At 41.4% G+C, this 16648-nt stretch overlaps 1 protein-coding gene across 1 annotated transcript in view; it reads right to left on the bottom strand.

Moving 5' to 3' along the window:
• The window catches only part of CNTNAP2 (contactin associated protein 2), a 1040519-nt gene that overhangs the window by 697440 nt on the left and 326431 nt on the right, over positions 1 to 16648 (bottom strand). The window contains exon 3 of the mRNA XM_072153374.1: positions 671 to 864. Within this exon, the coding sequence (XP_072009475.1) occupies positions 671 to 864 (194 nt within the window). The remainder of the gene's footprint in view (positions 1 to 670; positions 865 to 16648) is intronic.

Genomic DNA, 16648 nt, shown 5'->3' with positions numbered 1-16648 from the left:
TTTTTTTCCTTTCTTCAAACTCGTTGTAAACTCCATGTTTTGCTCTGAATATGAAGTATAGGCTATAGGCCGTATAAATCACTTTTCTGCTATCTCCAACATCTCTAAAAAGCATTACAACATATGTAATTTCTATACAGACATCATCATGCACCATTCTTAAGACCAGATGTTACTAGGCTCCTACTTTGTGTACAGAGGAAAATGCCTTTTAGGTAATGATATGGTGAGATATATATATATATAATTCATGGGGGATATTTTTCAACAGCAGTTTTGCTTTTCTTAGGAAAAACTTGACTATTAACTAGTAATGAGCAGACCTGAACCATAATCAGCTATAATTTTGGCTCCGCCTCCACCCACAGGTAACACCCACGATCACTGCTAGTACAGAGTACCAGCAGGACCAGCACAGGCACATGTACTGCTTCTTACTCTGGGAATGTGGCAACCTGATGATGCCACGGACAGCGATGATCCTTGGATTAGCCGACAGCATTTTCGTAACACCCACGATATGGGTTAGCACTGTTAGCAGTTGTTACTGGTGGTGGCGAGTATTTGGGTTTGGAACTTGAACGGGTCTGCTCATCCCTACTTATAATGTTAGAATATAAGTAATAGAAAGGTATTTATAATATAAAATCCGTTAATTTATACTCCTTACCCATATATTTCCATCCTGATGATAAGGTTTCCAGTTCCTGCTAGTATCACTGTAGAGCAAGCGGTATTGAGAGACCCAGTCAGAACTGCTGTACCTCCCTTGAGTAGCTATTGCACGGATTTGTTTCCTGCTTCCAAAGTCCACTTGAAGCCACTGATAATGATCACTGTCCAATGGTGACCAACCACCATCTCCTGAAAATTAAAGAACAAATATTTTTATAAACAAAGTTGTAATAAATTCTCAAACATTTTCTTTTTCTTCCTTAATTCATCTTTTTAAAGAAGATCATCCATATCCATGCCATATAAATCAATACAAATACTTGATGCCAATCAATTGGCCATGAATCAGTTATTCTGCCCATTGCTGACCTTCTTTGCTATAAAGCTTTTTCTCAAGGCATCCTACTGATATGTAAAACTACTTTCTTATTGCACAGCGGGAGGCCATAATCTTTAGAATACACAGAGCACACTATATCAAAGGCATGCGGGAGCACATATTATCCCATTTACATAATCCTACAATATCATTTAATGAAAGACCTCAAAATATACCAAGTGGGAAAAAAGGCTCCTAATACAAATGGTTTGCTTTGATCAGTTAACTCTCAAATAGTATTTATAGAAAATCAGTATCCACAAAACATCCTTGATTGTTAATAAGACTTTTTCTCAGAAAATAAGACACAGTGTTATATTATTTTTAGCTCAGAAAAATTTGATAGGGCTTATTCTTAGGAAATGGCTTATTTTTTCCATGAAAAAAAATCCACAGTGAGTCTTGATTTTCACCAAAAAAAATTGGAAAATTTTGGAAAAATACTATCATAAGCTTCATCTTTTGGAAAATCATTATAACTCTCACAAATCTAAATTCCATTCTGAATTTATTGTGCTTCTATTGCTTGTAGAATCGTGGGACCCAATTTTCTTACATGAGCCTCCTTGTCCATGTAGCTGCTAGTAGCTCATTGCACCTGCCTGTTCCCTCTTCCACGCAGCTCCTTCTTCCTAATTCTCCATGCTGCTTTCAGTTGACAGGATGGTGGGGGCAATCTTAAAACAGCTTTATCTTATCAAGCATGGCATCATAAAACACATCATTATAAAGAGGAGCATTTACATTTTAATGTTACACAAGGATTGTATTCCTAGATGTCATAGACAGGGACATATCCCCGGTTAAAGTTACAGATGGACTGGGAGCTGTACATGAAAATAACACTCCTGAATATAACTTTAACAGTTGATATCTCTAGTTCTGTAGCACCTAGAGACACAGTGATATTAAGGGGATATTCTTGTCTTTAAACTAAACCAGAATTGGGGTTTTAGATAAGATAACATAATATATAGCATTTGTAAGGAGTGCTTATTTTCAGGGTAGAGTTTATATTTCATTCCTACTCTGAAAAGGCTGAAACATCATGCTTAGCCTTAGCCTTATTTTTTGGAGTAACACTGTATTTACTGTAATTTATCAAAAGACAGGATCCCAAACATTTGTAAAGATTACACCATGTTTCCATAGTGATAGATGTATGATATCTTTTCAAATGCTTGTTTAACTACTAAAAGGGGAAATCATGGAAATGTCAAACATGAAAAAAACCACAAGCATGCTGAGGCTCAGTAATTTGAACCAAAATTTGCTCAAAATAACATTAGTACCATAAACAATGAATCAAGTAAAATTTATAAAAACTCATTAGCTGTGGTATGACCCTAGCAATAAAATATTGTGGGTGGGTACTGTAACATAGAGTAGCCTTCAAGACTGCAGCTTTGCGGTCATTAGTGAATTTAATTTTCCTGGGTGGAAAATTGCTAAAATAATTTAGATGTCAGAATTACAACAACTCCTACATTTTAGTTTGCAAACTCCATGAAATTTAGCTCACTTATCAACTCCATGGCATCATAGAGCACTTATATAGTTTAAGCATTTTTATTCTAGTGACTATTTGCGGAAAATACTCCTGTACACTATGGCCACCCCAAACAACTAAAAAACTAATTCAGGCACGGGGAGGAGCTATACGGTCAGTTCAGGTTTTTGCACCGGGTCCTGCAAGTCATTAGCTACACTTGTGTTCATACAGTATTGATTATTTTTTGGTGTCCAATCCTGTTGCTGTCAAGGGATGATGATCACTACCCATAATTAGAATGAAGTTAAACATATGGCTTTAACCCCTTACCGACGTGTGACCTATTAGTATGTCACATTTCAAATGTGGGGATACGGAGAAGGCTCTCAATATTGAAGCAAACCCTTCCATCATCGCAAGCAAACCTGTCGACAGCATTAAAGAGCCGTTGGCGTGTGGGCAGTGTCATTGGGGAGTGGTGATCTGTAATAAGCAGCTCTGTACACGGAAGTATGCAAAAGTTATTAGTGCTAGAAGATGGCAAAATGAAGAATTTTTTTTTTTTGTACAGGAGGCAGAGGAGTGTATGAAAACATCATAAAACCTATATAAATATGGTGTCCATGTGATCGCACAGACCCATAGAATAATAATAATTCTTTATTTATGTAGCGCACACAGATTACGCAGCGCTGCACAAAGCATGTCAAATTGGTCATTAAGACAACATGTCATTTGGGGCGCACCGTGAAAGCCATTAAATCCGAGCTCAAAGAAAATGGCGCAAATGCATGTTTTCACCAATTTCACAGAATTTAGAATTTTTTCCTGCTTCCCATTACACGCCATGGAATCGTAAATACTGTCACAATGAAGTGCAATTTGTTATGCAGAAAACAAGCCCTTTACACAGATCTGTACATGGAAAAATAAAAAGTTATAGATTTTTGAAGGTAGGAAGTAAAAAATGGAAACGCAAAAACAAAAAAGGGCCTTGGCGTTAAGGAGTTTAAATCACCAAAATGTGGCAATAACAGTATACCTATAAGACTATGATTCTAATCATTGCTCTTCTAGAGACATGTGCTTATTATTACAGTGTAACCATTGCTGAGCGTTTATCTGCAGGTATTACAACATTCAGATCTACATAAGTTCCTCGTCAGGCCTTGATTTGTTGTGTACAATGTTCCCTAAAATATTTTAATTTGTTTAATTAAATAGATTTTATAACTGTGTAACTAAATAACTATTATACTGGACATTCTCTTGCACCTTAATGTGTATTACAAAGATATCAGTCATTGTTAGGGAGAAATGTCACTATCTAGGGCTCCTACGGAGACTATCTAAGGATCGATGGGTATTCTCCTCTCTCTATTTCATCTAATAAAAGGTGTAATTTGAGGGACTTTGATTGCTTTGTGCACTTTGACAATAAGATGTGTAACCTCTATTGATTTGTCTGTTATGAAAAAGGCTCATCCTGATATATGTAGACTTCAATAGAGACACAAAGCGTCCCATTGTGCGCTTGTTATTTGCTGTAACTCATGTTTACTCTTTATTCTTCTCCCTTCTTTCTGGAATCATGTGACATTTATATCTTCAAGGAGAATCATGCAGCCATATTAAACATTAATTAGGCAATAATTGAGAATTTTGATGGATTTAGGCAAGATATATTAGCTGAATGAATAATAAGATTCTATTTTTTTTAGAAATAACAAACAAAAGAAAAGAGGAAAAAGAGAAATAGACAGAACCATAAGTAAGAAATGAGTAGACATAAAATGTTTTTTATATTTGTGCCATGTAATTTCACTGCTATGATTTATTTATTTGAATATTTATTTCATTCTGAAAAATAAAAGTCTATAAGTTCTATAAATTATTTTTTTATTAGACTTTTTTAATTGTTTACAGATTGTTGCTATATTTTTTTAAAGCCAACCTGTCACCAGGAATGTCATTTTTAGTTGGGAAAAGGTTCCAAGATCCTCTGCTATGCGGTTTTTAATAATGCTTTTGTCAGAACTCTGACTCTTTTAAGTACGTTATAGAAGTATTCACATTACCTGGCTCCCCGCTAGCAGCAGGTTGTGTGTCCCAGGGGGACGGGGCACCTGCAGCCTGTGTGTGTCTTTCTTCTCCACACTTACGCTTTCTCTCTCTTGAACCCGGCAGCAGTGCTCATCCAGGTTATGGCCTAGTTAAGTCCAAGCTCATGTGCAAGGGGCCTTACAGATAGATCTATATATAATCTGCCCTATTATAGAGAGGTCTAAGTATACTGTGCCCCATCAGAAAGAGATTAAAAAAATCTACAGATACATACACACACTAAAAAAAGATTAAAAATACATTTTCAACAAAGTTACAACAATCCAACAGCAATTTTGGTCTAGTCTTTTTCCAGTCTGTTCCACAGTTTTGATAATGTTTGGGTTTTTTTTGGCCATAAGTTTCTAAGCAAAGGTATAGATCAGGACTCTGAGCTGGCCATTTTATTATTTCAGCGTTTTCTGTTTTAAGGAATTGCTTTACCTGTTTTTCTTTGTGACAGGGAGATTTGCATGAAAATTGCTAGATGATTGAGTCATAAATGCAAGGAAGAAACCATATGTTATTGAAGAAGTTTCTAATGCAAACTTGCAATTACTCTGTAGCTGCCATGTAGCTGAAAGAGAGATCCAAGTCCTGCTGCAGAAAACTTTCCCCAAACCATGACACTTCCTCCACCACCTTTCACTGACTTCTTTATACATGTTGGATTCAAGTCTTTCCCCAGTTTGTCAACAAACATAATGTTTCCCATCTGACCCAAATTAATCAAACTTGCTTTCATTAGTAAAATGAACTGTGGACCACTTCTTCTTCTTCCACACAACAAGCTCCTCAGCATAGGTGAGTCTAGTCTTTTGATTCTTTCTGCTAATGAGAGGTTTGGTCACTGCAGGGTAGGCTTCTAGTCCAAATTCTCTTAAATTATGTTATGCTGTATGACTGTTCATTGCTGGACTAAATTCCAGCTGCGGTATAAAAATGACTACCCATGGAGATTCTCAGCATTTTCCTGCATACATGCAATCATTGCATCTACTGATGCCAGTATTTCACTCTAGAGGTCATGTGAATACTGTAGATGACATAATTGCTGCAGGACTGCAGAGACCCTCTATGTGGCTGCACTGGAGATGTTAGGATATTCCCTGCTTTTCACAGTTTTCTTAAATTCCAGGCCAACCCCTTTAAGGTTGACATTAAAATATGCAACATTGTGCATGTAACTTAAATCTGTCTTGTGTTGTTAAATAATGGTAGCGTCATCTGTGTTATGTACTAGTGGTGCATTTAAATGCCTAAATTTTACCAATTCCCATTATAAAATCTGCAAAATCATTAAAAGTAGGAAAGGGAAATTGCACAAAGCACAACCAGCCATATACTGTGCTAATATGAAATGTATGGTGTGGTATAATGCAGTACAGAAAAAAACACAGAGCAGCATGAGAAACAGATAAGGTTGCTGAAAGCTTAACAAAAAGGTTTTATGAAATGAACATTACATATTCAGCTCAGTGGTTTTTATTATATTTTCTTAATGTTTCATTTTATTGCTGCTTTTCATATTTCATAATTCCAACAAACTTCATTTACGTACCACCCAGTGTCCCTGGTTTTACTTTTAGAAATTTGAAACTAGAATACAATGAAACTTGAAAAAGGAGTAGAACAGATTCTATAATAGGATATATTGTAATGTGCAAGCTAGAAATATTAATGCAGTCACTGTTAACAACATTCACAAAATGTTTGGGCCATGTTGTGTAATTCATAGGCGCAAAATGACAGTTTAGTGGTGAAAACAGCTGCTTTCACGCACCAGGTGCCACACTGACGTTGTGTTTGCACAGGCTCAGAAGCCTGCGCGATCGGAGCAGGAGCTTGGCACTAATTAACAATCAGTCATTGTTAACACCAATTATGCTTCGGTCAATGGTGAGTGCCATTACTCACTCCCTGGTATCAATGTGTTTGTATTAGCCCAATATATGAAAATAACCCATTACATAACTGCTTAGTGAGCACCGTAAAAAACTCTCTAACAAATTGTGTAGAAACCTAGTTTTTAAATAAAAATGTTACAAACATGATGAAAATGTTACAATGAAACATAAAAAAAAATCAAAAAGTATTCAAGGATCCAGGACGCTCCACATTGAATTGTGGGGCACTGTCTTCTGGCACTCCCTGCACTGCTCTGGAAGTGTGCATCACTTTTTTTTGGAATGTTGCAGATTTCTGACTGAATTTTGGAGCACATCGGACAGAATTGTGCCCCACGGTCCGACTAGGCACTAAACATCCCTTTAGGTGCACATTTTTTCTCTCTGTTCAGGCACAGTGCAGCCGCGACACAAAACTGGGGCAGACACTTATAAATACGTGTGCAAGCAGTTTGCACATTCTTTCTAGTCGGACAGAAAAATGGCACAAAGACTTTAATACATATGGGTCACTATTTAAAAATAAGGGTCACACTAGGGAAATAGTTAAAAAAAAAATTGTGTTAGTAACTTGTAGTGTTAAAGTAAACCTACCATGGGGAGGAAGGGGGGTATTTTTCTTTTATTATTGCATTTTGTCCATTTAAAAGATCCATGCTTTGGATAAATGTTTTTAGTTTTATTGTACTTCAGGATTGTAGGAAAATACAGGCCATGTTCGGCTGATTGTGTACATGCTTCCTTATAAAGTACATGTAACGACTGTAACAATATGTTTATGTATGTATTTGTATATGTTACAAAAACAATAAAAATAAGTTTGATTAAAAAAAAAAGGAAACCTACCATGAGAAATTGACGGAAGTAGATCTGATGGTAGATTCCTTCTGCCTCTGCCCTAACATGTAATTTCATAATCCTGGAACATAACCTAATTTGCTAAAAACTTTATTTTACTAATAGGTAAGTATTACACAGAGGCTACTGGGTCGTTTACTAGCCTGGCCGGGCACTGGGAGCTAAGGCTACCCCATGCCCCAGTAGCCTCTGCAGTTAATTTACCTATTACTCAAATATCGTTTTTAACAAATTAGGTTATGTTTCAGGATTATCAAATTACATATTAGGGCAGAATCAGGCAGAAGGAATCTACCCATCAGATCTACTTCTGATTCTGTACATTCTGTGAATTTGTTGATTTTACACATGTTGATGGTTTTTATCTGTGCTTTTAAGGAAGCCAAGTAAAATTTTCAGATTCTCTTAAGAGAATTCATTGTGTAAATATTTTTATTTCTATAACTTTCACTTGCTGATATCTGCGCACATACAACTCCATTACCATGTGTGAATTACACCTTTCAGTTGCCAAATTTGCCATTTATGAACATAGTTAAAGCAAATAACTCTCATCAGCTGGAAAACTTCATACTCTCCCACTGAGTATGGGAGAATCATGGAGATCAATAAGATCAAGAGGATGGAAGAAGTGATTGCAAACACTCCTGAACATAATACGTGTTCACTATAGTGTGGTGAGATAGTTGCTTATTGATGTAGGCTCCAGATTGCTTGCACATCAGTAATCCCATTTATCCGTGTCCTATTCTCTTCCTCGGTGCCTCTGACATTCCTCTTGTGCAAACTGTTTTATGGATTCTAAATTTATACATAATAGACAGAGCCAATTTGAAATATAAATATAACTTTAGATCTTCTGTGGGTTAACCATTATTTTTGGAATTTATTCTAAAGTCTACCTCACCTTACAACAAATGTTAAATATGTAGTCTTCTGTGTGCACAAGAGGAATAACACAGTTTCTTGGCATTATGTCATGTAGTAGGTCCTTCTTTCTGCATCTTCTCTTAGATGCTATGTAGAGTCGGCCCTTTCCCAGCCAATTGCATATGTTCCTCATTTCAGGTTTTCTTCCCTTTAAGTATAAATAAATGGTAATTACTACTGTCGTTTGTTCTGCCCAGCAGATCTGTTTCTGTCCTAAATAAACTTTAATGTTCAATGTCCTTACATCAAAGTATCAATTGATTACTTTTTGTTGTTGGACACAAAATAATGGCAGACTGCTCTATTGAGTCCACCACCAATAGACAAACTCTTATAGTTTACAAGTGGGATCTAAGTGGATTGTAATAACCACCACCAAAGCTGGAACTACTCTTAAATATCCTGTTAAGTTATTGTAAAATTGAAATTTCTTTTATATGTTTGCAAATCTAGTGGCCCAGTCTGGGAGCTGAGTAGTAGGTTATATCGAGATTTTTTAAAATACAATTAGAGGGCTTTCTTTATCATGAGCGGGCACATAGTACACCACCATGTGATGTAAACTCCACTCCTTTCACCATATATCTAAAGGCTCCGGACTTCTTATATATCCAGCCCGCAGGGTAATTCTATACCAGGTCTTGTCTGGGGTAGAATTGCGCTACAGCCTGTGCCAGTTCATTCCCCTATAGGCCAACTTTCTGTTGAGATGGTGTAAGGGGTAAAACTGGCGTATAAGTTCTGATACCCCCCTTCCCTGCATGTTTCCAAATAAACTAAAATTGTTCATTGTTTAATAAGTGGTAGTTTTTATTTAAATAAATAAAGCATTACTGTACATCTTCAGTATCCTCTTGCATCCTAGCTTTTAAAAATGCACATTTTTACTTTTGACTGATATCTATGCTCTACCCCTCCAACACTGCTAGCAACTGCTACAGGACACTAATCTGTGTTATTAATGACAACTGTAGCTGTAATGGTCTATAATGACTGAATTCTACAATAAAAATGCAGCATGGGGCATTAAATTAGCAAAGGAAAAAGCTCTGCCACAGACTGAAAAAAAATAATTGATTTTATGTTTCATTCAGGTGCCATAGTGCTTGTCATAATATTCTAGTGTGTGTACACATTGACAATTTACTGCTATGTAAATACTTGGAAAGTACACAGCAGCTACCAGCACATTAGCCACATTTAAAAATGGGAAGAGTGGGAGATGTGACCTTTTCCTATGCTCCATTGCTTTTAGCATTAGCGATTCTTCTTGCCTGAACTATTGCTAGAACACTTTAATTAACATGAGCAAATCCCCTCCTGGCTGCAGAAGACTGGCAACACATATATTTGTCAAAGTGCAAACAATGCAAACACCACTTGGGCTCTAAATGGAGTCGAACAGTGGTGTGGTACATGAAAAGAAAATTATAGCTAAAATACAAATTGATCTGCCATAAAAGAGCACTTTGTAACATTCAGGCGTATATTTGTAAAAAATACCCATATTTTAGAAGACATTTAGGAAATGGTAAGAAAGAAAACAGCAAAGAATTCTCAGTTATGGACAAGGGACATACACTACAGCTTTTAACCATTTATCATAGCACTTGTCGCAATGTGTAACAATGCAAAATGACTTGTCACAAGAGCTTCGTTTTATGTTGATCGCCATACTCACTGCTTGTTCTTTTAAATTGTCCATTTTATGAATGGTATGATTCATGGATTGTTGTTATATGGGTACTCAGAACTACTCTTCGCAGTCAAGTTATTATTGGTCTAGAAAATACAGATGGCTTTCAAAGACTACAAAGCCAGATTGCTGTTCAAGTGGGAAACCAAGGCTATGTAAAGGGTGGTTTCATCATTAAAACTGCTACCGTGTAATCCATTACCCTTTCACATAATGGAACCAATATTATCTCATGTTTAATCAAGAGGTAAGGTAGGGGAAAAACATACATATTATTCAGTTACCGTGTAGTAAAAACGTGAAGTGATAATGTGGTATTTAGAGATGAGCGAACATACTCGTCCGAGCTTGATGCTCGATCGAGTATTAGCGTACTCGTAACTGCTCGTTGCTCGGACGAGTATTTCGCCCGCTCGAGAAAATGGCAGCTCCCGCCGTTTTGCTTTTTGGCGGCCAGAAACAGAGCCAATCACAAGCCAGGAGACTCTGCACTCCACCCAGCATGACGTGGTACCCTTACACGTCGATAGCAGTGGTTGGCTGGCCAGATCAGGTGACCCTGGGATAGACTAGCCGCTGCCCGCGCTGCTCGGATCATTCTCTGACTGGATGCCGCTAGGGAGAGAGCTGCTGCTGGTCAGGGAAAGCGTTAGGGTGTTCTATTAGCTTACTGTTAGGCAGGAGTGATTCTACAACAGCCCTTCTTAGGGCTACAATAACGTTATCCTTTTTTTTTAATTTGCTTGTGGCTGGGCTTTCTGGCACTAGTAGTGTGGTAGTAGTACCATATTGTGAGGAATTAGCAGGGGGACTTGCTACCGTTGTGTTTAGCTCTTAGTGACACACATATCCACCTCAAACACCAAAGTGGGAAAATTTATTAGGGGTTTGATTTCAATTAGGCACAGTCTGCCAGTTTCTTTTTATTTTACGTTTATTTTTTTCATAACTCAGCGTCATCTCATCTGGCATAGTAGTGTGCTTTAATACTTGGCTAGAAAATAGCCATAGGAGAATCCAAACGGCTTACTTACGCCTACAGTAGCGTTATATATATTTGATTTCTGGTTGATCTGCTGGTGGCTGTAGTTGTTGCAGTGCATCTACTAGCAAATTGTGAGCAATTTGGAGTGAGACTTGCGACCACTGTGTTTTGCGCTTAGTGACGCACATATCCATCGCAAAGACCGAAGTGGGAAAATTTATTAGGGCCCGGGGTTGGATTTCAATTAGGCACAGTCTGCCATTTCCTTTTTTATTTTACGTTTATTTTTTTCATAACTCAGCGTCATCTCATCTGGCATAGTAGTGTGCTTTAATACTTGGCTAGAAAATAGCCATAGGAGAATCCAAACGGCTTACTTACGCCTACAGTAGCGTTATATATATTTGATTTCTGGTTGATCTGCTGGTGGCTGTAGTTGTTGCAGTGCATCTACTAGCAAATTGTGAGCAATTTGGAGTGAGACTTGCGACCACTGTGTTTTGCGCTTAGTGACGCACATATCCATCGCAAAGACCGAAGTGGGAAAATTTATTAGGGCCCGGGGTTGGATATCAATTAGGCACAGTCTGCCATTTCCTTTTTTATTTTACGTTTATTTTTTTCATAACTCAGCGTCATCTCATCTGGCATAGTAGTGTGCTTTAATACTTGGCTAGAAAATAGCCATAGGAGAATCCAAACGGCTTACTTACGCCTACAGTAGCGTTATATATATTTGATTTCTGGTTCATCTGCTGGTGGCTGTAGTTGTTGCAGTGCATCTACTAGCAAATTGTGAGCAATTTGGAGTGAGACTTGCGACCACTGTGTTTTGCGCTTAGTGACGCACATATCCATCGCAAAGACCGAAGTGGGAAAATTTATTAGGGCCCGGGGTTGGATATCAATTAGGCACAGTCTGCCATTTCCTTTTTTATTTTACGTTTATTTTTTTCATAACTCAGCGTCATCTCATCTGGCATAGTAGTGTGCTTTAATACTTGGCTAGAAAATAGCCATAGGAGAATCCAAACGGCTTACTTACGCCTACAGTAGCGTTATATATATTTGATTTCTGGTTGATCTGCTGGTGGCTGTAGTTGTTGCAGTGCATCTACTAGCAAATTGTGAGCAATTTGGAGTGAGACTTGCGACCACTGTGTTTTGCGCTTAGTGACGCACATATCCATCGCAAAGACCGAAGTGGGAAAATTTATTAGGGCCCGGGGTTGGATATCAATTAGGCACAGTCTGCCATTTCCTTTTTTATTTTACGTTTATTTTTTTCATAACTCAGCGTCATCTCATCTGGCATAGTAGTGTGCTTTAATACTTGGCTAGAAAATAGCCATAGGAGAATCCAAACGGCTTACTTACGCCTACAGTAGCGTTATATATATTTGATTTCTGGTTGATCTGCTGGTGGCTGTAGTTGTTGCAGTGCATCTACTAGCAAATTGTGAGCAATTTGGAGTGAGACTTGCGACCACTGTGTTTTGCGCTTAGTGACGCACATATCCATCGCAAAGACCGAAGTGGGAAAATTTATTAGGGCCCGGGGTTGGATTTCAATTAGGCACAGTCTGCCATTTCCTTTTTTATTTTACGTTTATTTTTTTCATAACTCAGCGTCATCTCATCTGGCATAGCAGTGTGCTTTCATACTTGGCTAGAAAATAGCCATAGCAATAGGATAGCATCGTTTGGTTTTAAAAACTAAAAAACACACAAAAAAAAAAAAAACACAAAACAAAGGTAAAAAAAAAATTAAAGTTATAACTCTCATTTTCAAAATGTTTAACCCGAGGGCTAGGGGTAGAGGACGATGGCGGGGACGTGGGCGTCCAACTACTGCAGGGGTCAGAGGCCGTGGTCCTGGGCGGGGTGAGACACCACCTGCTGATGAGGGAGCAGGGGAACGCCGCAGAGCTACACTCCCTAGGTTCATGTCTGAAGTTACTGGGACTCGTGGTAGAGCACTGTTGAGGCCAGAACAGTGCGAACAGGTGATGTCGTGGATTGCCGACAATGCTTCGAGCAATTTGTCCACCAGTCAGTCTTCCACGCAGTCCACCCATGTCACCGAAATCGGCACTCCTCCAGCTCCTGCACCTCAGCCTCCTCCCCCCCAGTCTGCCCCCTCCCAGCAAAATTTGCCATTTGAACCGGCATACTCTGAGGAACTGTTTTCTGGACCCTTCCCACAGTCACAAACCACTTGTCCGGTTGCTGATGAGCAATTTTCCGATGCCCAGGTTTTCCACCAGTCGCAGTCTGTGGGTGATGATGACCTTCTTGGCGTAGTGGAAGAAGTGTGTAAAGAGGTGTCCGACGATGAGGAGACACGGTTGTCAGACAGTGGGGAAGTTGTTGTCAGGGCAGGAAGTCCGAGGGGGGAGCAGACTGAGGGATTGGAGGATGATGAGGTGACAGACCCAAGCTGGGTTGAGAGGCCGGGTGAACACAGTGCTTCTGAGACGGAGGAGAGTCCTCGACCAGAACAGGTTGGAAGAGGCAGTGGTGGGGCCAGACGGAGAGGCAGGGCCAGAGCTGGTGCATCAGCGCCAAATGTGTCAACTAGTGAAGCTCCCGTGGCGAGGGCTCCTGCGGCGAGGGCTAGATTTTCAGAAGTCTGGAGGTTCTTTAAGGAAACACCGGATGACCGACGGACTGTGGTGTGCCACATTTGCCAAACCAGGATCAGCAGGGGTTCCACCACTACTAGCTTAACTACCACCAGTATGCGCAGGCATATGAATGCTAAACACCCCACTCAGTGGCAACAAGCGCGTTCACCTCCGGCCGTGCACACCACTGCTCCTTCCCCTGTGTCAGCTGATAGTCAGCCCCCTGCCCAGGACCCTGCCACAAAAACCCCATCGTCGCCTCCACGATCCTCCACAGCATCCACCAGCGTTCAGCTCTCTATACCCCAGACGCTGGAGCGGAAACGCAAATATAGTGCAACCCACCCGCACGCCCAAGCCCTTAATGTGCACATCTCCAGATTGCTAAGCCTGGAGATGCTGCCCTATAGGCTAGTAGAGACCGAGGCCTTTCGCAGCCTCATGGCGGCGGCCGCCCCTCGGTATTCGGTCCCCAGCCGCCACTACTTTTCCCGATGTGCCGTCCCAACCCTGCACCAGCACGTGTCAGACAACATAATCCGTGACCTGACCAACGCCGTTTCTGACAAGGTCCACCTGACCACGGACACGTGGACGAGTGCTGCCGGGCAGGGCCACTATATATCGCTGACGGCACATTGGGTTAACTTGGTGGAGGCTGGGACCGAGTCTGACCCTGCGGCTGGTCATATACTGCCGACGCCGAGGATTGCGGGGCCTACCTCGGTCCAGGTGTTTCAGGCCTACTATGCCTCCTCCTCCTCCCACCCCTCCTCCACCTCCTCCTCCGAACGACCATCCGTGGGCATGGCGCCATCAGTCGGTAGCTCTAGGCACAGCAGCAGTGCAGTCGCTAAGCGACAGCAGGCGGTGCTGAAACTGCTGAGCCTAGGCGATAAAAGGCACACCGCCCAAGAACTATTACAGGGCATCACGGCGCAGACTGATCTGTGGCTGGCACTGCTGAACCTGAAGCCAGGCATGGTTGTGTGTGACAACGGCTGTAACCTGGTGGCGGCTCTGCAACTCGGCAGACTGACACATGTGCCATGCCTGGCCCATGTGTTAAATCTGATAGTTCAGCGTTTCCTCAAGACATACCCCAAACTGTCTGATTTGCTCACGAAGGTGCGCCGCATCTGTGCGCATTTCAGGAAGTCCAGCACAGATGCTGCCACTCTCAGGGCAGCGCAGCGCCGCCTCCAACTGCCCGCTCACCGACTGTTGTGCGACGTGCCCACGAGGTGGAATTCAACACTGACCATGTTATCAAGAGTTTACCAGCAGCGCCGAGCGATTGTAGACTGCCAGATGTCAACTTCCACCAGAACTGGTAGTCAGGTCAGTCAGCTTCCTCAAGTCTACAATGAGGAGTGGACGTGGATGTCTGATATCTGTCAGGTGCTGAGTAACTTTGAGGAGTCAACACAGATGGTCAGTGGCGATGCCGCCATCATCAGCCTCACCATCCCGCTGCTTGGCCTGTTGAAAAACTCTCTGGTCAGCATGAAGTCGGAAGCTTTGCGCTCCTCACAAGAGACGGGGGAAGAAGATTCCCTTGTTGATAGCCAAAGCACCCTTAGGTCTGTTTCTCAGCGCATATCGGAGGAGGTGGAGGAGGATGAGGAGGAAGAGGAGGAGAATGTTGGCGAGACACAAGAGGGGACCATTGTTGAGTCCTTCACTGTTGAGCGTGTATGGGCAGAAGAAGAGGAGTTGGAGGAGTTGGAGGAGGAGGAAATGGACAGTCAGGCCAGTGAGGGGAGTGAATTCTTACGCGTTGGTACTCTGGCGCATATGGCAGATTTCATGCTAGGCTGCCTATCCTGTGACCCTCGCATTCAAAGAATTTATTCCAGCACCGATTACTGGGTATTCACTCTCCTGGACCCACGGTACAAGCAAAATCTTTCCACTCTCATCCCTGGAGAGGAAAGGAGTGTGAGAATGCATGAATACCAGCAGGCCCTGGTGCACAAGCTGAAACACTATTTCCCTTCTGACAGCGCTAGCGGCAGAGTGCGTAGTTCTGCGGGACAAGTAGCGAGGGAGAGTAGGCGAGCAGGCAGCTTGTCCAGCACTGGCAAGGGTACGCTTTACAAGGCTTTTGCCAGCTTTATGTCACCCCAGCAAGACACTGTCACCTGTCCCCAGTCTCGGCAGAGTAGGGCTGATCTTTACAGAAAGATGGTGAGGGAGTACGTAGCTGACCATACCATCGTCCTAAATGATCACACAGCTCCCTACAACTACTGGGTTTCAAAGCTGGACATGTGGCACGAACTGGCGCTGTACGCCTTGGAGGTTCTTGCCTGCCCTGCCGCTAGCGTCTTGTCCGAGCGGGTTTTCAGTGCAGCTGGTGGCATCATCACCGATAAGCGTACACGCCTGTCGACTGACAGCGCTGACAGGCTGACGCTTATCAAGATGAATAAAGCCTGGATTTCTCCTAATTTCCAATCTCCACCAGGTGAAGGAAGCTCAACCTGAATAATTTATCCACTCCTCCTCCTCCTCCTCATTTTCCTCCTTCTCCTCCTCTTTGTACAGTAAAGCAGAGGAAACTGGCTATTTTTTTACAGGGCCCACTGGCTCTAGCTATAGTACTTTATGCATTTAATTTTTATGGAGGGCCACCGACCCGGTCCTCTGTTTTAAACAATTTTTGGGAGTGCCACATACAGGCACTCAATCTATTCAATTTTTCTGGAGGGCCACCTACCTGCTCCTCTGGTTTGAAAACTTTTTTGGACTGCCACATACAGGCACTCAATCTATTCCATTTTTATGGAGGGCCACCTACCTGCTCCTCTGGTTTGAAAACTTTTTTGGACTGCCACATACAGGCACTATCCAAATTGAATGGTCTCCATAGCAGCCTCCACACGTTGTCTCCATTGCTACCTCCAAAAGTCGTCCATATAGCTGCCTCCATACATCGTCCCTTTATCAAACGTGCTGTGTCAGGCCGAAATTTGGGTTGTTTTCATGGATTC

The sequence above is a fragment of the Engystomops pustulosus genome, chromosome 5 (assembly GCF_040894005.1).
Source record: "Engystomops pustulosus chromosome 5, aEngPut4.maternal, whole genome shotgun sequence".
Taxonomy (NCBI): domain Eukaryota; kingdom Metazoa; phylum Chordata; class Amphibia; order Anura; family Leptodactylidae; genus Engystomops; species Engystomops pustulosus.
Note: the sequence above shows the minus strand (reverse complement) of the source record. Positions and strands in the feature narration are given on the sequence as shown.